Source organism: Syngnathus leptorhynchus, chromosome 14 (genome assembly GCF_054491065.1).
Source record: "Syngnathus leptorhynchus isolate UIUO chromosome 14, UIUO_Slep, whole genome shotgun sequence".
NCBI classification, from domain to species: domain Eukaryota; kingdom Metazoa; phylum Chordata; class Actinopteri; order Syngnathiformes; family Syngnathidae; genus Syngnathus; species Syngnathus leptorhynchus.
Genome location: NC_141208.1, coordinates 10,528,057 through 10,550,361, shown reverse-complemented (window position 1 = coordinate 10,550,361; position 22,305 = coordinate 10,528,057). Strand labels below are relative to the sequence as shown.

At 42.7% G+C, this 22,305-nt stretch overlaps 3 protein-coding genes across 12 annotated transcripts in view; 1 reads left to right on the top strand and 2 right to left on the bottom strand.

The window, feature by feature from the left end:
* The first annotated feature begins 49 nt into the window (after positions 1-49).
* On the top strand, positions 50-3,884 carry c8a (complement component 8, alpha polypeptide). The gene is made up of 11 exons (XM_085929492.1): positions 50-248; positions 336-429; positions 725-872; positions 1,004-1,151; positions 1,556-1,745; positions 1,824-2,006; positions 2,167-2,407; positions 2,492-2,623; positions 2,910-3,067; positions 3,255-3,480; positions 3,592-3,884. The coding sequence occupies exons 1-11, from the start codon at positions 139-141 to the stop codon at positions 3,747-3,749; spliced, it is 1,788 nt and encodes a 595-aa protein (XP_085785618.1). The 5' UTR covers positions 50-138; the 3' UTR covers positions 3,750-3,884.
* Positions 3,885-3,913: 29 nt separating this feature from the next.
* c8b (complement component 8, beta polypeptide) lies at positions 3,914-9,953 on the bottom strand. Of its 3 annotated transcripts, none has more exons than XM_085929489.1 (13): positions 9,812-9,953; positions 9,535-9,731; positions 8,264-8,648; positions 7,492-7,639; positions 6,433-6,574; positions 6,222-6,354; positions 5,871-6,068; positions 5,561-5,801; positions 5,335-5,463; positions 5,100-5,263; positions 4,484-4,637; positions 4,289-4,360; positions 3,914-4,216 (listed from the first exon to the last, which is right to left on the bottom strand). In XM_085929489.1, the coding sequence occupies exons 2-13, from the start codon at positions 9,603-9,605 to the stop codon at positions 4,062-4,064; spliced, it is 1,992 nt and encodes a 663-aa protein (XP_085785615.1). In that variant the 5' UTR covers positions 9,606-9,731; positions 9,812-9,953; the 3' UTR covers positions 3,914-4,061. The 3 variants fall into 3 exon arrangements, with proteins under 3 accessions (XP_085785615.1, XP_085785617.1, XP_085785616.1); XM_085929491.1 differs by having other exon boundaries at positions 8,264-8,411; XM_085929490.1 differs by lacking the exon at positions 9,812-9,953 and having other exon boundaries at positions 8,264-9,664.
* A 174-nt stretch (positions 9,954-10,127) lies between these two features.
* Positions 10,128-22,305, bottom strand: part of dab1b (DAB adaptor protein 1b) — a 39,378-nt gene continuing 27,200 nt past the window's right edge. For 4 of the 8 annotated variants that reach the window (XM_085929493.1, XM_085929494.1, XM_085929495.1 and 1 more), the window contains 12 exons: positions 22,197-22,295; positions 20,482-20,613; positions 20,084-20,203; positions 18,416-18,454; positions 17,167-17,232; positions 16,188-16,247; positions 14,632-14,679; positions 13,973-14,087; positions 12,993-13,616; positions 11,961-12,070; positions 11,613-11,713; positions 10,128-11,230 (listed from right to left, as the gene is read on the bottom strand). In XM_085929493.1, coding sequence (XP_085785619.1) covers positions 11,624-11,713; positions 11,961-12,070; positions 12,993-13,616; positions 13,973-14,087; positions 14,632-14,679; positions 16,188-16,247; positions 17,167-17,232; positions 18,416-18,454; positions 20,084-20,203; positions 20,482-20,613; positions 22,197-22,295 — 1,503 coding nt within the window. In that variant the 3' untranslated portion in view covers positions 10,128-11,230; positions 11,613-11,623. The remainder of the gene's footprint in view (positions 11,231-11,612; positions 11,714-11,960; positions 12,071-12,992; positions 13,617-13,972; positions 14,088-14,631; positions 14,680-16,187; positions 16,248-17,166; positions 17,233-18,415; positions 18,455-20,083; positions 20,204-20,481; positions 20,614-22,196; positions 22,296-22,305) is intronic. The other 4 variants (XM_085929498.1, XM_085929500.1, XM_085929499.1 and 1 more) reach the window with 4 other exon arrangements.

The window sequence follows — 22,305 nt, the reverse complement described above, 5'->3', positions numbered from 1 at the left end:
TTGTAAGAGCTTTTGTTTACTCTTTATCAATGATTCACCTGTGTTTGGTCAGGATTGCATTGGTAAGATGACCCCCATTAGGACAACAGTTCTGTGATATTCCATTTTCAGCTTCAACATTAACCCAATGCTGTCAGAATGGGCAGTGTTATTAATTTACTCCTATATTTCTACACGCTGCATCTTTCAATCAGTTTCAGCATTAATACAAACGCTTACAGCAGGCGACAGATGTCAACACAGAACAGGTACAGCAATTTTCTCTTGAAATTTTATTGAAGTCTGCGCATGCTAATTGCTAATGGAAATGAGATTCCCTCACCCCCACCTGCTAGGCGGGTAAGAGCTTTAAACAGGCCAATACCTGTCAACTGCAAACTGGGGCCCTGGTCAACATGGACATTGTGTAACTCTTGCACAGACAAAAAGGTACAAATAATATTTTACTGTGCTGCTGTTCGACTTTTCTGTAACTTTTCTGTAACTTTTCTGTCCGTTTGCTTAAAAATTACTTGCAGTTTCTTGTCAGTTAGGACAAAGGCCAAAGAAGTCTAAAAGGAATAATGACTCATGCTCTCGTAATCAACTGAACAGTTTTGAAATGTGGAATGACAGATTTACTGATATCCTGTTTGTTGACATCTTTAAAGTGAACACAAAAAAGATTTTACGTCGCTCAATCCGAACAACCTCTTTAATTCCTCCTTAACTTGATTTGTCCAAGTTCCGTTTCCGATATCTGGAGAAGCCATCCCAATTTGGTGGCGTGCCTTGCTTGGAGACGCTGTGGGACACGCTAGCATGTCCAACAACAACTGCACCGTGTTTGGTACCAGATTACTGTGGGGAGAGCTTCACCTGTAAAGAAACTGGTAAATTCTATCAACTGGTAAATTCTATCAATGGCAACAGACAACAGAAACACAAGCAATGTCTAATAATTATGAGAGTCTTTATTTTATTGCGAGACAAATGAAACCTAATCTTTGATTGTACACTGCAGGGCGCTGTATCAGCCAATCCCTTCGCTGTAACGGAGAGGCAGACTGTGATGATTTTTCAGATGAAGAGGATTGTCAAGTGTTCAACCGGAGGAATGACAAGTGCTCCACCCTCCTCACCATTCCTGGTGCTGAGCGTGGCACTCAAGGGTAAACATTCTTTCTAGAAAGTAAATGAAACAAGGCAATTAAGATGCTTATCAAACCATCATTTTTACTGTTGAAAAAATGGAAAATAGAAATAAAATCTGCGTCAGTCTTTAAGTCTGTTTACTACAATTTGTTTACAGACCACAGCCAAGTTATTTCAAACGAAGATGTTAATCTTTTGAAAAACGCTGAAGTGTACACAGCATAATGATTTTTTTGGGCAGTCATTTCAAATCCGTTGTTTTCCACTGGTCGAATTGGATGAGGAGGTTTCAAGACTTGTAAACAGATATTGCTTCATCATACTGTCAACTTTTTATTTTGGCCGTATGTAATGACAGAGAAATGATAATAACATGCTATCTTCCAAAATGAACCCACGTTTGTATCTTAAATGGTTTCAGCTACAACGCCTTGACTGGAGAATTTGTGAATCATGTACTGGACCCCAAGTATTTTGGAGGAGAATGCAATTATGTGTATAACGGCGAGTGGAGAAAATTCACCTATGACACATTCTGTGAGAACCTACACTACAATGAAGATGAGAAAAACTACAGAAAACCTTACAACTACCACGTCTACCGCTTTGTGGTACTGTGATTTATTCTGAAGTGCAGCTTGCCAGATGGACTCGGCCGATATTTGGTAATGCAAGTTTATCTTTTGTAGGCAGAGGCTACATCAGAGGGCACTCAGGAATATTACAATAACGTGGTGAGCCTGTTAAAGGCAAGGAAAACGATGAGATCCTTCAATGCGGGCGTCTCGGTCGGCATCTATTATGTGGAAGTGGGACTGAGTGGAAGTAGGGAGTATGAATTTCTGAGGAATATATCACAGTATAAAAGCCAGGTACCGTAATAGCCAGTGCTTTATATTTCACCGACATTCACAAATATCAATTTATAAAATAACACATTAAATAATTTTTAATCAATTTTTTAAAATTATTTTTAACTTTTAATGAATTGTAATTTTTAATTAATTTTAATTGATTAATTTTTGTTGCCAGGACCTTGGCTTCATCAGGCTTTTGTCCAAAGTGGAAACAGGTCACTTCAAGATGAGAAGTAATGAGCTGATGCTCCACGAGGATTTCTACCTGTCATTGATGGAACTCCCCGAGCAATATGACTTTGGCATGTATTCGCGCTTCTTCAACATATATGGCACCCACTATGTCACCGAGGGAGTGATGGGAGGAACCATGGAATATGTGGTGGTGGTCAACAAAACAGCCATGGTTGAATCAAGTAGGGTGGGCCTTCTTGTTTACACATTTTGCCGGAAACTATTTCACCATATCTCTTTTTTCATCATGATGTATCCCTTTGCAGAACTTGAATGGAAACAGACTGGTTCATGCATTGGTGCCTCGCTTGGCTTGAGCATGACAGTCGGAAATACTGGACAGGCAAAACTCAGTGTGGGGGGAAAATTGTGTAAAAAAGGTGGACCCTTCTTACATGGTGAGTGAAGCATTGGGGATTGGAAAAGCCAATCCTCGACAAACATCAGAGGTTGAATGCAACGGGACTGTCGATAAATAAAACATACTTAGAATACAAGGGGCAATGTGTAATAAAAAATAAAAGTGTGTGATTATGATACCTTGCAATTCATATGACCTACATTTTTGTCTCATTTAACTGAACCACCTGATGATTGTAAAAAAAAAAGATATTGAGTTTTGTCATAAAAAAAAAAAAAAATCAATGCACTATTTTTTGTTCCCATTTATACTTTTGGTTAAAGTGACAGACAAGGGTTCCGCTGTAATTAAGGACGTCCTCGCGCTGGTGAAGGGGGGATACACAGACACCAGCAGTGGCTTGTTGGTCATCAGGGATTCGGAAACCTATCGCAAGTGGGGGGCAAGCCTGAAATACAACCCGACCGTCATTGAACATGAGGTAAGGGCCCGAGCTTTTGCAATACTTCCCCTAAATATGTAAGTTTTGAAACATACTGCTGCTGTGCTAATTTGCATCACTGTATGTATAGAAACATTTTTTGCGGATCTTATAAAAAAAATAATAAAAAAAAGCTTCACTTGGTTGAATGAATCGTCTGCTTAATCTCTCTCTGCAATTGTGCCAGATCATGCCAATCTATGAGCTTGTGCGCCTCAGCACAGCATCTAATCAATTTGGAGCCAGACTGAGCAACCTCCAGAGGGGACTGGATGAGTATGAGGAGCAGTTCAGCTCTTGTCGTTGCGCCCCCTGCAGGCATAATGGTATACCTGTGCTCACTGATACATCGTGCAGCTGCATCTGTAAACCCGGCTACCAAGGAGAGGCCTGTGAGGACACTCACCGAACCGGTAAAACAATAAGAAGCAGTATTTTGCATTATTTTACTCAGAATTATTCAAAACCTATTATAATGTTGTTCTTCTGGTATTTTTTTTTTAAATAATAATAATGAATTTTAGAAACAGGAACTGGAATGGATGGGTCGTGGTCCTGCTGGGGAGGTTGGTCTGCTTGTACATCAGGGAGGAAACAGCGGACTAGGGTTTGTAATAAGCCGGCACCTGATGGAGGCGGAGCTATGTGCCTAGGCTCCTCCTCTCAGTCTGAGCGCTGTTGAACATGTTCAATTGAGTTATTGTAAGTCTAGTCACTATATTAGACTCTAGTCTGTTAAATTCTCAAATAAAATGAATAATTTCCATATCGCACAATCTGTACAAAATGTATTGTGAATAAAGTTGTGTTGATTCAAGTAACTTGTAATTGTGAGTCTTCTACAAATCGATTGCAAAGTTTGACTTCTGTTTTATTTCCTCTCCAACTCATGCCATTGACGACTGTAGACGTCAAAGAAATCAATATCTTGAAATTGTTATATTTCAAATTTAAATTGTAGGGTCATACAGACAGGAGGGAAACGGATTTAATTTTAAAAGCATTCAGTGGATTCTTCCTGCAAGCCTCTGCACGGCAGGCCTTCCTTGCTGGGCGCCGGGTTGTTACACTGGCGACTCCTCGTCTTTGTTCTTCTGCTGCAGGAAGACCACGAAGCCCAGCAGCTCCAGCTGCCATCGATGGCAATATCTGTCAAAATCCATCAGAATGTGTCAACACATTCAAGAGAACCAATACTACAATAATATTGTATGAGCGAACCTTTTTGTCTGTGTGTGACCTCACAGCCGCGACCACTGTAGCCAACAGGACACACACAGTCACATCTGGTCCCTAATGGGAATTAGATGATATATTTTTAGCATTACCTCCAAAATGATGATGTGAAACCCACTGTATGTATTGTCTAGACTTGATAGGATAGGACTGAGTTGCATGCAGTTCAATAGACGATACCTCTGAGCACAGCCACTCCATTATTGCGGCAGGGAGCACATCGACATGAGCTGGCCTCTTCCAAGTACTCAAACAAGGCCCGTTTCAGATTTCTCTTCAAGATGCTGTCATGGGTGAAATCTCTTGAGGTGATCAGCTCATACAGAGGTCGGGTCTAGGAAATGCAGACTCTTGGAATTGGACAACTGGAATGCTTCATCAAGTGAACCATGACTGTTTTCATTTGGAGCTCTTTCCATTTGGCGTCTTTTGCTGTTTACTCCCAAACTTGGCTCTGATCAGGACAGCTGCTTTGCCTTCAGGGATCATGACAATTCCGCTAACAACTCGAGCGGAGTAAAGTTAATAAAGTTACAACGCACAAATATGGACTGCCATTAACAAATGTGGAAATGAAAATGCAAGATTTTATGTACAGTATATAGGCTGACTCACTTCAGAAGAAAGTTCCAAATTTCTTGGACATGATATTTTTGGGAGGGGCGTAAAAGCACGTAGTATCTATTTCATCTAATTGTAACGGAGATGAAGAAGGAAGCTAACATCGTAGCTCATGAACATGAGAAGATGCACGCCAGTAGTTGTAAATAAGTCGTAAATAAAAAGAGTGTTCTACCGTTCTGCGAAGGAAGTCCGGATTGAAACGTACTCCCTCGCCCCATAATCTCATGAGTTGTGGGGAGGGAAGCTTCTGGGACACCAAAGCGGTGATGGATTCACTGCTACCGCCCCTTACCACCGCCACCGTGTCCTCTACCATGCTACCATGTGAGGTCTCCTCTGGAACAATACAGTTGAATTAAAAGTCTTCCTAAAAACAGTGTACAGTGTGTGTTTGCATGCCACCGTACCTCCCATTTCATTGAGGAGGCCATCACAAGATCCACCTTGAAAGCCCACGGACACGTAAACGCCATATATGTTGGCACCAACCTTAAGTCCTGACTGCGTACATGATTTGTAGTCTGTCAAAGAATAATCTAGAGCAAAAAAAAAAAGACTGTGAGAGAGTTTTACTTTTTTTGCTCCATATTTTTGAGCAAATGATAATTTATGGTGAACACTGGCCCCCATTACCGGTTTTCTCTAGCTTTTCTTTGTCCAGGATGATGGTGTGTTCGTAATCCCCTCCGAGGGCAGCCTCTGTGATGTAGTGTGTACCGTAGTCTCTGTAGATCTGCCTGTATTCGCCATAAACGTAAGACTGAGGCAGGGAGCGAAGACGCTGCAGGAACTCTGTGCTCAGCATCAAGTTGTCTGACTTGAGCGTGTACTGGGCCAGCTCGAGCTCAGCTTTGGCCCTGATGAAGCTGTAAGACTGATGATTGGGATTTGTATTATTTACTTGCAAGAATACTAAAGCGGTTTTACAATAAGGATGTCTCACTTTGCCGGAGGCTCGACGAATCTTCTGGACCAACTTGGAGTATTTGGCTTTGTTGTTATTGTAGCCAAATTCAAAAATACCTGGAATGCCAAAGCCAATGGAAACAATCGTTTGGGTCATCCGCTCCTTAATGGTATAATCCATGTAGTCAGAATACGAGTCAAAAGCATCCAGAGTGAAATCGTATGAGCCTTTTGTCTGTGAAGAAATGTTTCCGTTAGGGTGCTGCATTGGATAGCTATAAATAAAAAACTGAAATGCAACCAAAAAAATGCAGCTAACTACATAATGGTTGTACAAAAACAATAGGCAAAAAAAAGTTGATTGTGAGCGATTGCTGGCTTGGCCTACCTGCAGAGTGTACTGCTGCAAGTTGTAAGGCTTCCTGAATCGAACATCCTGGATATAGTGTGGCAAACAACTACCAGCATAGTATCTGTTATCAAGAACGACTCCCTCCAGGTTGCTGTTCAAAATGTTGATTCTAAGGCAAAATAAAACAAATATAGAAAAGATTGACAGTATCTGCCTGAGAAATACAATACTTGGAAGGAGTACTGACCCCTTGGCAAGGTTTTCAATGCCCCAGTACTCCTCAGCATCAAATCTGCAGGGCTTCTGACTCCCTGCACATCCAACTTCATCTGACATGTCACCACAGTCATCCTCCCCGTTGCACTGCAGCGTTCTTGGAATGCAGCGACCTGCAGGGCGAGCATGTTATGACATTGGCAGTCACTCCATTCTTGACCCTAGCGGCCTAGCCTATTCACACGAATGGAGAGGTTTATTTTTTCATTTTATTTTTATTCAAGTGCAAAATTCAACATAAGCACTGTCCAAACTAAACCCAGGAGGTCCTAATCCAATATTTTTAAACCTCAAACTGTAAGGCTGACTTTATATATCCACTAGTGGTGAAAATGTGATTTTAGTTCTCAAAGTACCCACACCTTAATCACTCTAATTTTGTAGTTTGTCATATAATGCAATATTATCCGTCCGTCCGTCTGTCCATCCATCCATCCATCCATCCATCCATCCATCCATCCATCCATCCATCCATCCATCCATTTCTATACCGCTTGTCCCCACAGGGGTGGCGGCCGTGCTGGAGCCTATCCCAGCAGTCATCGGGCAGTAGGCGGGGGACACCCTGAACCGGTTGCCAGTCGATCGCAGGGCACACAGAGACGAACAACCATTTGCACGCATACTCACACCTAGGGGAAATTTCAGGTGCTCAATTGGCCTACCACACATGTTTTGGGGATGTGGTAGGAAACCGGAGTGCCCTGAGAAAACCCACGCAGGCACGGGGAGAACATGCAAACTCCACACAAGGAGGGTCGGAGGTGGAATCAAACCGGCACCCTCCTAACTGGGAGGCGGGCGTGCTAACCAGTGCGCCACCGAGCCAGCCTAATGCGATATTATGTGCTAGAGAAATTTATTTCTACTAATGTCATTATTATTCAATGCTGATTGGCTGGGAGAACTCACATGGTTCTACTCATAGATGTATGTTGTGTCTAGCAAATATGGTTTGCTAGCTAAAATGAGGTCAAAACAAAAATCACGTGGCTCAGAGAGCGACTTGCAGATGTTTAGATTGACCTGCCTGTTTGGCTGCAAAGGAAACCTTCACACGGCGAAATGTTGTCACAGGTGTAACGTGCTGGAACTTCGCAGCATTCCCACTCTCTGCCATGAAAATGGCAAGGCTCCCCTCCAAACTGTGATGGCTGGCTCAATTTGGCATAGCGGTACTGAGAAGTGAGAGAAACAGCTAGACAGGAAAATCCTCAGCAGAGGTGGCAGAAGAGCACTTAAAGGGGGCTCCAGGGTTTCATGACAGTCAAAATGGCATTAGTGGGCTGTTTTCATCTTGTCATGTCAAAGCTTTTAATCTGGCCTCCTCTAAAGGTAGCGAGACAGAGTTGAAGCCCTAGAAAACAATATTTGTTGATCTAAATCAGGGCTGTCAAACACATTTTTGTCGCAGGCCGCATTGTAGTCATTGTAGTTACCTTCGGCGGGCCATTATGACGACACAACAATCTGATGAATGACTAGTTCTAAAATCAAACTGTTAAAATATTTAAAACAAATGAATGGTAATAAAATTACTAGTAATATTATCCCTATTTTTTAAAAAGTGAACAACAATTTTAATTTAGTATTGACGCATAAAGTCGATGCACAATTTATCTTCGCGGGCCGCATAGAGTGATGTGTCGGGCCGTACCTGGCTCCCGGGCCTTGCATTTGACACCTATTATCTAAATGATGGATTGATCTAAATCTGGTGTCGGTGGGCAATGTAAACCACTTTTATCTTTATTGTCGACTGTATGTTGCAGTGCAGTTGGACATGTTATGTTTGTACTTACTCTTTTTCCCTGACAAATGTCACAACGTGACCATGGACTCCATTCTGACAGAACACAGTTGACAGGTTGAACCAGTGCCTGGTCACAGACTGCTCGAGTGTCGCGGCCTCTCGGATCCTCATTGCTGGCTGACGTGACATCAACTGTACTGTGACATAAAAATATTTGTACATTGTGTGAAACTGCGTGCTGAAATATGCCGACGACACGACCGTGGTGGGTCTCATCACCGGGGGCGACGAGACCCAATACAGGTCGGAGGTCGACCTTCTGGCCACGTGGTGCAGGGACAACAACCTCCTGCTGAACGTCAGCAAGACCAAGGAGATTGTTGTTGACTTCCGGAAGGGTCATGCCCAACACCTGCCGCTGACCATCGACGGTGCTGTGGTGGAGAGAGTGAGCAGCACCAGATTGGGTGCACATCAGTGAGGACCTCTCCTGGACCACCAACGCTGCGTCGCTGGCGAGGAAAGCTCAGCGCCACTTGTACTTTCTGCGGAAACTCAGGCGAGCAAGTGCTCCTCCTGCCGTCATGACCACATTCTACCGTGGCACCATTGAGAGCGTCCTCTCCAGTTGTAGCGCTGTGTGGGGTGGTGGCTGCACTGAATACAACATGAAGGCTCTGCAGCGCATAGTGAACACTGCCAGTAAGATAATTGGGGCTCCGCTCCCCTCCCTGAAGGACATTTACACCTCCCGTCTCACCGGCGATTGTGTGTGATGTGAGTCACCCCGCTCACTCTTTGTTTGATCTTCCGCCCTCTGGGAAGAGGTACAGATGCCTGCGCTCCCGCACCACCAGACTCGCCGACAGCTTCGTACTCCAAGCTGTCAGGATCCTGAATTCTCTCGCCCCTCCACCCTCGGCTGCATGACGTCCTGTTCTTTTGCGCTATATTCTGGCTGTCTGCTGTATGCACGCTTGCTCCATTTTGCTCCTCTTATTTATCTATTTATTTATTTATTGTTCATTTATTTGGGTTATTTGCTTATTACTTATTCATCGCTCTTGTCTATTCGTTTTTACTCTTTGTGCTATTTGCTTGTATGTGTTGTGTCATGTGTCTAGTCACCGTGGGACGGTGGGAAACGTCATTTCGATCTCTTTGTGTGTCTTAACGTGAAGAAATCGACAATAAAAATGACTTTGACTTTATGGATATATGCCTTTCAAAAAAATATATATTTTTATATAGAGTAGCTTCCCAAGTGTGAGCAAAGAAATAAATACACACATCAGCCACATCAACTTGAAAGCATCTTACCTTGAAAGCAACAAGCTCAACGTGGATGTGAGAAAACAACAGGGCAAAAAGAGTCCACATGAAGAAAACATAATGGGATGTTGTGACAGTTAAGGGACGGCGAGATGGTAATGCCAAGCTCTAAGTAAACACAGTGTTTGCCACCAGACAGATACAGAGCTAGAGCACAATGCAGCAGTTCACAACACTTTCAGCACCTGCGAGCACAGAGTGGTCACGTTAGATGTTTCATTGCATGAATAATGGGCTCATTTCCAAATAGAAAAATTTAACCCACCTTGTGTGTAGGTCCACATTTCCGTTGTACACTTTCTATCTATCTATCAATTTCATCAATCAGACACAAATAGACATCATGCTCTGTGGATTCAAAAAAGCAATGATGGAAAAAACATTACTTTGTAAGATAGGACATACTGTGACTGATTATTGATTGCACGATTGGCCTTTGAACTTTGTTTAGCCTCACTTAACTGAATGACACAATCCTATGACTCTTTGTTTACTCAGACAAAAAAACACCAATGTAGCCACCTGAGAAAAGAAAAGTACACTAAAGGCAATTGGCAATCACATTATATTTTATTTGTGACTTAACAATGGCACGGGTACAGTGTATGGGATATTAGACGTACAAAAGTTCTTTTATCCCCTCTCTTTTTCATATTTCTTAAATCCATAAATAAAATTTACAAAATATTTTTGAACTATTTCATTCTTTCTAAATGATTACACAAGCAAGGGGTGCAGTTTTAAATTGTAACTCTAGAAGTTTGTAGTGATTTCTATTGATTGATATGAATAAAAAAATCTGTCAGCGGTTTCATCCAGTGGGGTGGACATATTTCCAAAAAGCAGAAGATGAAAACAACAAAGAGGTGTGAAGGAATCAGTCATCTGTTTACCAGAAAAAAGGGCCTGTGACATTTAAAAGAAGAGACCTGTAAACTTGTGCCATTTTCCACACCCTTCAAAACAGGTAAAGCAAGCCTCGGTTTGATCGAGCATGTAACACAGATTCACAGTTCATATTTCACCAAGCAAACATAAACAAAGACATTTCCAGAAAAAATAAAAATGGCAACATAAAAGCAAAAACAAACACCCAGATGTCAAAGGCTGGGGTGCATCCAAGAGCGCTATTTTATGGCACAGAGGCTGTGACCATTTTTTTTAAAAATAATAAAACGTTTGGCAAATTGATTTGTAGATTAATGCTTCATGGGTTTTTTTTGTTGCTGATTTGTTGTCACCAGTCAAGAGCTGTATGCCATCTAACAACTGTCTGACTAATAAAATAACACAAAGATGTGTTTCAGACCTAAAATAAAGTTGTAAACACCCCCGTTTTTTTTCCACAGCTGAGCCCGCTAAATCCACATGAAGTTTGCTCATGCAAATGGACTTGACATGGAGACACCATGAAAACATCATCCATCTTCTCACAGTCTTTGCTGGTGCACGGCGGTCCACAGATTAAAGGTCAAACATTAAGGACGCTGCTCCTCTTGAAAAAAAAAATATTTATTAGTGAGCAACATCATCACAGCTCTTTAAGTCGTCCTCACAGTCGCCTCCCGCTGCACTTTCGGGGCAAGATGAAAGGTCACTTGCTGGCTGAAAGGTTGATTGGATGATATCGCCACAGTCCGCTCGCAAAAGGTTCTCGATGTGGCCAGCTAGTATGACAACTAGGCTAAAAAAAAAAAAAGTCAAGTTTTTTTTAATCCATTTGAATTGTTCATAGCCACCCATATTATTTTTACGCGTTCAAGCTTGTCTTTTGACCTTCACAGCCTCATTTCCTTGAGAAGTCTTAACACTAGGTGTCATTACAAATATGATCGTTAGAGAGCGACATTGTGACTTTCTTTGTGAAATGAAAGCGAGAAGATATATTATGGACTAGTAAGGTCCAAATGAAAAGCAAAAGAGTCAAAAGAAAGAAAAAAGAAGACTGTTGAATTATGGCTAACAAAGTAAGCGAGAGACTAATTACAGGGAGATGAAAAGAGCAGGATACAAAGGATGCAAAGGGAAGTGTTTGGGAGATAAATCAAGAATGATGAAATACCCACTCTAATATTCTCTAGCTGTCTTCCTGTGGATAGGCCTGATCCTCAGATGGATCACTGGCTTCCTCGGGCAATGGAGAGGTTGGCCTTGTGACAGCAGAGTCCTAGGAAAAGACAAGGTTACATATTTATCAACATTTAGAAAATCACAACAGCGTTTTATGTTGTATGGAAATAATAAATAAGGTGAGCTCAATGCTACTTGGCCATTTAATCAACATAATATTCCCTTTGGTGTTATTCAAAATGATGTGTGAGGAGGATGATAGATTGGAACATAAGACTAAATGCTCAAATATAATCCCTGTGTTTTATTGACAGATGAATGTGCCACAGGGTTTTGGGATTTACCAATTGTTCCTTCTCGGCACGGTCAAGGTCGCCCTCAGGCTCGACACGAGGGTGGTCGCTCACTTGGCTAGGGGGGCACTCTGATGTCTGTTGAGGAGCTGGAGTGGATGCTGTCAAATGAAAGTGTTTTTAATTGAAAGAAAATGGAATGCTTTCATAAACTGTCACCATTGTTAAGCATAAAGTCAACTAAATTGCAATTCAAGGCAATAGAAATACTGTAGAAATAAGCAAATCAAGTGTCTGTGCTTTTTCTAACTTATGCACGTGAATACGTGGAATAGTCCTTCAGGGACATCTAATTGGATTCAAGAAGAAATAGATCATAAAAGAAAACACCTGCTCCCTTTTATGTGTGCTATAATTAGAAGTTCAAGTTAAAGTCCCAATGATCATCGTCACACACACATCTGGGTGATTTGCTGCATTTCTGCATTTAACCCATCCCCATGTGATTTTGATCCATCCCCTGCCCTGGGGGAGAGAGAGGGAGCAGTGAGCAGCAGCGGTGCCGCGCTCGGGAATCATTTAGTGATCTAACCCCCCAATTCCAACCCTTAATGCTGAGTGCCAAGCAGGGAGGCAATGGGTTCCATTTTTATAGTCTTTGGTATGACCCGGCTGGCCGGGGTTTGAACCCACAACCTTCCAGTCTCCAGATATTGGGTATCCAGATATCCTTCCAGATATTGAATGGAAGAAGGATTTTCAAAGTTGATGTCGAGTGCATAACATTAAAATTGTATTTGTGTTCAAATTGCATGATTCTTTTGCCCACGTAAGATTAGATCAAATGAATACAAAATTAGTCAAAGGACAAAATAGTGAGTTTACAATTACGACTACCACATGCAACTAACGTTTGACAGTAATATAAAGTGAAATGTTGAGGTGGTGTACTAGATGATTGGATGGTATTAAAAACCAACTCAGCATATACGTTACATAATAAAATGCATATGAGTGTAAAAAAAAAAAGCTGCACCATTTCAACACTAGTAGAAAGGAGGCGTAATAATCAAAGAGACTCACGCGATTCAGTAGATGGCGATGTGGATGTTCCGGGACTCAAGATCATCCGAGACAGATCAAGGTCACTGCCTTCATCTTCCAGTGCGGCCGCAGCAGGGGACGACAGCAGCTGCGTGCAAACCAGGGCGTCGGTTACGCCCACGAGGCCCGGCGTCGCACACCTACTCACGGACACCCCGCCGGGCCCCACCCCTGATGTGGACGGGCCCTCCCCTGCGTCCAAGTCCACTCCCAGGCCGCCGTCTCTTCCCAGGCTTAGCTGCCTCTGAAGCATAACTGGGTCAGCAGTGTGCTGCGGGCTGGTGATGGCCGAGGAGGGGGCGGACAGGTTGGAGGCTTGGGGGCACACGGTTGTAATAGGAACCAAGCCTTGGAGCATGGCGGCTGGGATGGCATGGCCCCCCACGCCCACAGTCTGGGCCGGCATGTACGCCGCCATGGCCGCCCATTGCTTCTGGGTGGCTCGGAAAATGTTGGCCTGGCTCCAGATGAGGGGCTGACCACCGGGCAGGACTTGGGTCATCTGCAGGGGCCCCTGCACGGGGAAGGCTAGAGTCTGAGCCTGGCCAGGAAACGGCTGCTGGGCCCACTGGGAAGCCTGCACGGGGCCCATGGTCATATAACCTGGTGAGGGAAGGAAACCACACACGTTACAGCTGGAGAAATGGGAAACATTTACGTCACAATTACCTCTGTAAAGAAATTTGTTTTGCAATAGAGTATGTGCAGCTATCCTGCAATTTGTTTCCACAAGACCATTAGCCTGATCATCAGTTGTAAAAACCCTGATATTGAAAACATATCAATTAAATCATACATTATGTCGCTTTAGAATGATTAATGTTGCTGCCTTCAGAACTCCAATATCTCGTTCAAGGTAAATATGTGCCTCCAGTATTCAATTCCAACCTTAATAAATCATCAAAAAACACGCCTACACTAGCATGATATTTTTCCCCATTTCAGTCTCGGTAACTCACCGGATGGCACAGAGGTGGGGCTGAAGGGGGCGTACATCTCGGCCAGATTGTGCGGCTGCTGCTGCTGGCGGCTGCTCCTGCTCGGGTCAAGTGTGTTGGCAGGTGAAGGGGGCATCTGAGAGAGTATACGACACGGATAATAACTTTTTCAAAGTTACTCGGAGGTCAGCTAATTTGTCTTGAATCCGCTGGCTTGTCATAGAGTGTTTCTCTTTCCTACTCTTGACATTTGATATTTACAACTGTGTTTGTGTCTTTCTGGCCAAAAGACTCATTTTTGTCGCAGGCCGCATCGTAGTCATAGTTTCCGTCAGAGGCCCAGTATGAATGTCAACGCCTTATGTTATTTACAGTATCGGCTACACAACAAACTGGTGAATAAGCAGTTTTGAAATCAAAGACGAATAAAAACTCTTGAAATATTTCAAAAGGTTGGATGGTAATAAAAATTGCTAGCAATATCTGTATTCCTTAAGTGAAGACAATTTGTTATTTTAGTATTGACACGTAAAGTCGGCGGACAATTTTGTCTCTGAGGGCCACGTAAAAAGGTGTGGAGGGCCGTATTTTAATCCGTTCATTTGTTTTCCTGCACATAACATAAGAGAATAAAATGATGCTGTGAACAGGATGTTTGTTTTTGTGCGGGCAGTACTAACCGAAGGAGGAGTCGACATGTCGCCAAAAAGATCAAAGTGGTTGATATTCTGTGAAACGAACCATGGGAGAAATAGCACAAAAAAGTACAATGACACAACATGAAATTGAAATTCAATAGTCGGCATACATTTTTGAATTCATCACCACATAGACTACGGTGGTGGTGGTGTTGGTGGTGGTGGTGTGTGTGTGTGTGTGTGCTGGGGGGGGGGGAGTAGACGGCTATTCACAGGAGCATTTGTGCTGTGCCTGGAAAGAAACTACTATTCCTTTGTTCCATTATCAGAAAATGGATCTTGAATGGGCCTTTTCATGGCTCACTATAATTGAGCGGGTAAAGGGCTATTCAATTCCATAAAACAGACTCTGATTAGATATTCTTGTGTCTGCCAATCAAAAGCATCCTATGAGAAGCTGACCTGCTTTCGAATGCTGATGCTCGTGGAAACACCTGACTTAGACAAAGCATGAGAAAAGATGACGGCCCTCGCGTGGGAGTGGTGGCGGGGGGGCGGGCATGGCTATTACCAAAGCTATGGAAGAGCTACGTTGCATGAAATGTATCTGGGGCCATGCATAAGCAGACAATGAATCACCACAAAAGGAGATGCATGCTGTAAATAAAGCGCTGCATGTGGAAACGTAACAATCCCAAAACAGAAAGAAAGACATGGGAGACATCCCAGCAATCAGTGTGTCTGCAAACGGGTCTTTTATGTCCTCGTTGACATAACGGGACCTCACAGTTTGCACTTGCGGAATGGCTCGGAGTTTGGAGGGAAAGTAAACAAGTGTGCGCTGAGGTCTCTTCCCGCAGGCACTGACAGACATGAGAGGAGCTCTTGGCTCTGGAAAAGCTCTGACTGAATGAACAGACAAGCAGTAACACTTAGAGATATGGAGGCGCCGCTACTTTGGGGCTGTATGAGTGAGATAGTGAGGGGCCGAGGCAGGTTATCTGTTTTGATCATGCTGAGCAACTAGCACAACAACACCGTTGAGAGAGAGAGAGAGAGAGAAGCACTGTGCTAGAGCTGTTTTGAAAGACAAAAAAAAGCTTTCCTAAGCGATTAGGGATGATATCGCTGTATGATGGATGAAATGAATTTTCTATATTTGTTTGAATGGTTGGGAGGGAAAGTGCCTTTTTGCTAAATGAAAGGCTTCTCAGGGGCAGCTTGATTGATGGTGGACTAAACGATGACTAAATTGCTACACTGCATGCAAGTTAAACCATCAACACTCCACCGACAAACCTCCAATTTTCACCCTCTGAGGGAAGATGGACTCCCGACCCATGTATTTATTCATCCAGTTAACTGCACCAGACAAATGACATGCTGATTTTGTCTGATCCAACTGGCTGGCCAGAACCAACATCAGATTTTTGGAAATAGCGCTGCATTTTGAAACCTGCCTCGCTAATGTCATGTGAAATTACAGGTATGTCACGTCCACGCTCGACCAATCAGATTTTCTTCAAGGGGACCCGAATAAGAGAGTTTTGAAGGTGGGGGAGTATAGAAAGACATAATAAAAATAAAAGAACACCTACAGTCATGAAATGGCGTTTGGGGACATCATAGATCCCTTCCTTCTGCTGACTGGTTGGGACCTGCATTGGATTGGAGGTCGATTGAAATGTAAATAGCATGGCAACACTCTTTTCCTTATTACTTAGCAGGTATTTCATATCAGGAGCTAAAACTACTAAAGTACAAAAAAGCTGCCGATTTATTTCATTTTTGTAGTGACAGTATAATGCAAATGCTACAGTAGCGCTGCTGAATCAATTCTTGTTCAATCAATATTGATTGCAAACAAAGATTGAGGATGTTGGCTGAGTATTAAGAGAGCCTATTGGCATTCTGCACCAGTAAAACTTATCTGACAATAAGAAATTGCCTCCCTAATATTTCTCTCCCAGTTACGAGAAGGAGCTGTGGCTTTAAACCACTTTGCCTGTAACTCTTGGCTCCCTACGCTGGTTAACTTTTGCTTATGTTTTTTTTTCTCAGTCTATTGATCTAGTTTCACCGCCAGATCAAATGGCATGGCAAGTGATTAATCTCTCTCGCTCTCTTTCTCTGCATCTTTCAGCTTCAGAGGAAGATACAGAGAGGCAAAACGAGGGGGTGGAGGAGACCAGCAGAGAGACCCGGCCGGGTTGGAGGGCGTCGGATTAAACCGTACAACAGGTCCTTGAAGTCCGAGCTGCTCCTTCAAATCGTCTTGGAAGGGGGGGGGGGGGGATAGTCAAAGGCCTCAATCGCATGGATGAAAGTGACCTTGACTGTGCTTGCAGCTCTCAGATGCTCTGTGAGGCTTTTTTCACTTGACATCTTAAACACAAACTTCCTTCACTGCTTTTCATTATCAGCTAAAAAACAGAGTGGCCCTTGGACATCACATTGAAACCTGAATCTGCAGAAATGTCTCAAAGCGATGAGCTCGGCAGCCGTTAGTACTATTATCATCTACCACAGGGCATACATAATAAGGGAGAAGAAAGGGGCGATGCTTTGTCTTTGTACCTGATAAACGCTCTCCTCTGACTGGGGGCCACGGAGGGGTTCGTGTCCAGCCTCAAACACTATGTACTACAAGTGCAGAGAGGGGGGGAGACATACGTCAGGTTTGCATTTCAAATGCAGGGATGTGATGATCGGGTGCCACATGATGAGAATAATCCCGAGCACACGGGGGAGAAGGGTGTGGGTGGGTCGGTCGGTAGGTGGGAGTGAAAGGAGACCAGGGAGGGTGGAAAAAAACAAAGTGGAACACAAGAGAGAGAGAGGAGTGGGGAAATGAGGAGAGAAAGAAAAAACGGTTCGAAGGGAAAAGAGCACAAGTATAATAAGTCAGGTAGCAGTTCAGAGCAATGTGGCGCTTGTCATCAGAGGTCAACATAAACATCTTGAACCAGCTCGGAAAATTCATGAATCGAGCGTGTTTACATAATATAATGTCTTGGACAATTGCAAAACAAATTCATTTCTGAGATGAAAAAATAGATCGCTCAGTTGACATTAAATTTATTTTACAGTTATGGAAACTTTTTTTTTTTTTTGGGTTGGTTGGTTGGGTATTTAAAAACGGAGCCATCAGAATCTTCAAGGCTAATCAGCACGATAAAGCATTTGAATTCGATTTGGTAAAAGGTCATAAAGTCCCATCATCTAATCCAATTATATGCTCTTTTTTTGCAATTTGTGTTTTAGAGAAGGCTAAATTTGATACAATGAGAGGCATAATTTAAAAATTCCTCATCATCATCAGTATCAATTCTATTCAAATCTATTTCCTTGAGCCCCGTAACTGGAGTTTTGTCAACCAGGTTTGAAATAACACTGCAAAAAATTCAAGAGCGACAAACAGATGATTCGGGAGGTGTTTGGACATATGAGGTCAGGGTAAGAGTTAGTGTTGTCTGTATTCAGTGTGAGCACAAACACACAAACATAAAATCAAATGCAGCTAAAAAGTGGGAGGTCAATCGCAATTCAGGGTGGGAGCGGATCTTTGGAAGAAACTGGAACACTGACACAAAATCAACAACAACAAAAAGAGGATGGTATTACAACTTCGCACTGGCAAATGGAAGTTGAATGGTTGAACAAAACTGTCTGCAAAGATGGTCCATGGAGGGGGGTGGGGGGGTGCTGCCTGGTGAAACTTCATTTGAGCAGATCAGTGATCAGATAAAGTATAAAAATGAGGAATCAAATACTCTCATGAAGTAACGGGAAAGAAAGATAGCCATGAGGATTCTTGCAAGCCTACCTGGTAAACTGGATCATCTGCTTCGTCCTCCAAGATGGTCTGTATGCAAGCGAATAAAAGGCACACCACACATTTTACAGCAAAATAATATGCAAACAATATTACATCATAAATAAATATATAAAAAGATCATATAAACTATATATATATATACATCCATCCATTCATTTATTTTCTGAACCGCTTTGTCCCTACGGGGGTCGCGGGCGTGCTGGAGCCTATCCCAGCTGTCATCGGGCAGTAGGCGGGAGACACCCTGAACCGGTTGCCAGCCAATCGCAGGGCACACAGAGACGAACAACCATCCGCACTCGCACTCATACCTAGGGACAATTTAGAGTCTTCAATCGGCCTACCAAGCATGTTTTTTCCAACACCAAAAACAGACATGAACCAACAACAACAGGCTAAACGATACGGTATGCTAACGTGACATATACACAAACGAAGAGCTGAGAACGGGCCTGACGTAACATTCAGAGTTATTCAAGTAAGTATTACATAAATAACACGTTTATCAAACCATCTGTGTCACTCCAATTCATTAAATCCATCGATCGTGCTTAAAGTAAACAATGCCGTGTACGTGCCGCATATGCTCATGTCGGACCCGTTGTAAGTTGCATTTCTAATTATTCCACAGACCCATATAACGATATATAAAATGTACATTTCAAATAACTATCATATTACAACAATATTATCAAACCATCTGTGTCACTCCAAATCATTAAATCCATCGATCAAAATCCTCGTTCTTTATGTCAACAACGCCGCGCGTGCGCTGCAGAGATCTAGTATATCACGATATTGTAGCGTTAACAAAGTACCAGGAAAGACGTGGGTTTGGTAAACAGCTCTTTATTTAACAAAACAAGAGTTCAACGAGCCAACAACTACTGAACTTCCAGCCACGGAGGTGGAAGAGAGCTCCATAAAATAGGATCGGGCGTGCGTAAAAGCCATGTCCGAGCCCCATCCACCATCCCCGGACAGCCACCCGGCCGAGCGCCGGCCCCCGACTTCCATCCACGGAGGTGAAAGAGAGCTCCCGTCGAGAAGGACCGGGCGTGCATAAAAGCCACAATAGTTTTTCAAACCTTCTGTGTCACTCCAAATCATTAAATCCTTCAAACTCTTCATCCTCCGTGTCACTTACAAACAAAGCCGCTAATGATGCCGTCATCTCGTGATCGAATCCTTTGCCCTTTATGCCGCGCGGCACGGGTGACGTCACTTGCAATTCAAATGACAGTAATCCCTTGCTACATTGCGGCTCGTTTATCGCGGTTTTACTACATCGCGGATTTTTGAATTTTGAAAATTTGTGAAAAAAATCACATATAAGTCGCTCCTGAGTATAAGTCGCCCCCCCACCCAAACTATGACAAAAACCGCGACTTAGAGTCCGAAAATTACAGTATATATATGTGTATATTGATAATACATTAATTTTTAATGACAATCTCTGTGAGGTATTTAGGATTGCTTATTTGTATTAGCATGTAGGTGTTCCTAATATAATGAGTGTATGAGTGTACAGTAAGGAGGCAAAGAAAGAATATCACTTGCACACATCAAAAGAATATTTATCTGGTGCGAATGAATTATGATCGTGCCTCTGAATGTGAAATTTGAATGCAACGTTGTTGTTTTTTTCAGTCCTACCTGGTAGACGGCCTGTTCACAGTGTTTGTCCTTCTGGGCCTTTTTCTCCATCTCCTCCCGCAGCTTAATGTCATAGATGAGTGTAAAGAGGTCACGCAGGTCAATGATAAGAGGCTCCGCCTGTGCAGAGGAGTGAAAATCGAAGGAAGATGGGATGACAAATGCGGAGTAATGCAGTTCACTCTGGCAGGAGGGAGGATTAGGAGATGGAAGAGAAGCAAATATGCAAATATGTCCTAAATTTTAATGCTGTTTATTAATAAGTTGCTGTCACAATATGTTTTATCATTGTGGATGTAGATTGAAGTCAAAGGGTGTTACTTATATTTTGAATGTCTTATATGTCCAAATATTTGAGCTACCTTTATCTATGTCTCTGCATTCATGGAAATACTCACCGACTGTGCAGTCTTGATGGCGATAAACCTGTGGTGGCCCTCCTTTCCACAAACATAGCCAAAGGCCCTGTGGTCCCTGGTGTCCTTTGCAATGTAACTAATTTCATGGACTGAATGCTGATGCTGGAGTACCTGGACAACAGAGGCAGAGCAAAGAAATCATGCATTGGGACATACTGACTATAATTGGCACGATGTCAAGGCTGGCAAAGACTAAGATCTGTGGTTGCCAGGGCAGTGGCAGAGATTGTTGTTGATAAATTGCATGTTTTGGGATTGTGGTGGGAACCTGGAATGTGTGTCAAAATCACACACGCAAACCACTAGCATACCGCTCTGCCTACAAAAATAGGTTTAAATGTAAAATTATTGTATACTAAGAATTTAATTGAATTGAAAATATTTTGGGGGAAAATGCTGGAAACACACATTAGGTCTATCCGTAGATATATTTTAAATATTTGTATCATATTATATTATTTATATATTATTATATTTTATGTATTATATTGTATTATATTTTTGCTGTATATACATTTTTATATATTATTTATATATTTTTTATATAATATATTATTATATTATTTTATTATAATATATATCATATTTTATATTATTATATTTTCTTATATATAAAAACATGTTTTCATGATGTACATGGGTGTCAGCATGCACACCTACCTGCTTCCACAATCTCTTGCATTAGCAGAGATAAATTCAGGCACAAGGAGGAAGCTTTATATTCGACAAATTCAGCGGGGAGCACGGCAAGTGACGCCTGAATTAACGTCGCATACTCAACTAACACGATTCCATTCAGGAGAGAATCATGTCAGCTTTACATCAAGTGTTTCCATCAAAACGTTTAGCACAGGAGGGGATCCCCATTTTCTCCATAATAACTCAAGAGAGATATTGAGAGCGGAGTGTTATTTATGGTCAGTAATCAGAGAATTAAATAACGAGCATTAGGGGACACCATTTCCCAAACAACAAATTGGCTTGTCAAACGTGCTGAGCTGGTTGGTGGGCACACCATTAGCACATCAGTCATATACGCACAAACAGATGTTTGCGTAGAGGTGGCGAGGTAGGGCTTTGCAGCATGGAGGTTGAACACTACGGGACAAATGCTGCATAATTATAAGTTTAGCGCAGCTGAGTTGGAGCCGCAGTGTAATTAGTATTAGAGGCAATGATCATTAAGGGGTGGAACAGCGTGCTAATTATCAGTTAGCTTTGATGAGCAGAGTGGGCCTATCGAGCTGATGCTCTGCCGCAGGATGAGGGGAGGCATGTGGGTGGTTGCCTCTCGATCACCCCATCCATAATGGAACAGCGGGCCTGGTGGTAGGTAGATGGTGGCCAAGATGGTGGTAGAAACAGCCCATGGATATAAGTTCAAGCAGTTTTATTGGATTAGCCAAAGACCTGTCACCATCACTCACGAGCTGGAAGATATCCTTTGCCATTTGAGGAAGGCGCTGACAAAAATGATCAAAATAACCTTGCGAAAGATCTCTCTCGTGTGTTGCAGGATGTTTTTTTTTTTGCCAAGTTCACAAGATGGCCGACCTGGCAGACATTGTGTATTGGAGTGTGCAAACATCTGCCCTCTGGATGTCCTACACAGTACAGCAGATGGCAGAGAGCTCCCGGGTGCCGATGGGATGAGTAAATACCTCATCACCTCCTTTCCCTGACTTGATACTCACTCCTGATCGTTCACAGTAAATCTTGATCCCTCCAAAAGAGACAGTCAAGAAGATTCTCTGCTTGTGCTCCCCTTTGGAACGAGCCGTGGACACTAAGCCCTGCAGGAGA

Coding starts and splice junctions, on each gene's coding strand:
- c8a (XM_085929492.1), top strand. CDS start 139: ATGGGCAGTGTTATTAATTTACTCCTATATTTCTACACGCTGCATCTT. Junction 2,624..2,909: donor AGGTGGACCCTTCTTACATG/GTGAGTGAAGCA, acceptor TTTTGGTTAAAG/TGACAGACAAGGGTTCCGCT. Junction 3,068..3,254: donor CGACCGTCATTGAACATGAG/GTAAGGGCCCGA, acceptor CAATTGTGCCAG/ATCATGCCAATCTATGAGCT.
- c8b (XM_085929489.1), bottom strand. CDS start 9,605: ATGTTTTCTTCATGTGGACTCTTTTTGCCCTGTTGTTTTCTCACATCC. Junction 6,575..7,491: donor TTTCCTTTGCAGCCAAACAG/GCAGGTCAATCT, acceptor CTCGCCCTGCAG/GTCGCTGCATTCCAAGAACG. Junction 6,069..6,221: donor TGCAGCAGTACACTCTGCAG/GTAGGCCAAGCC, acceptor ATTTCTTCACAG/ACAAAAGGCTCATACGATTT.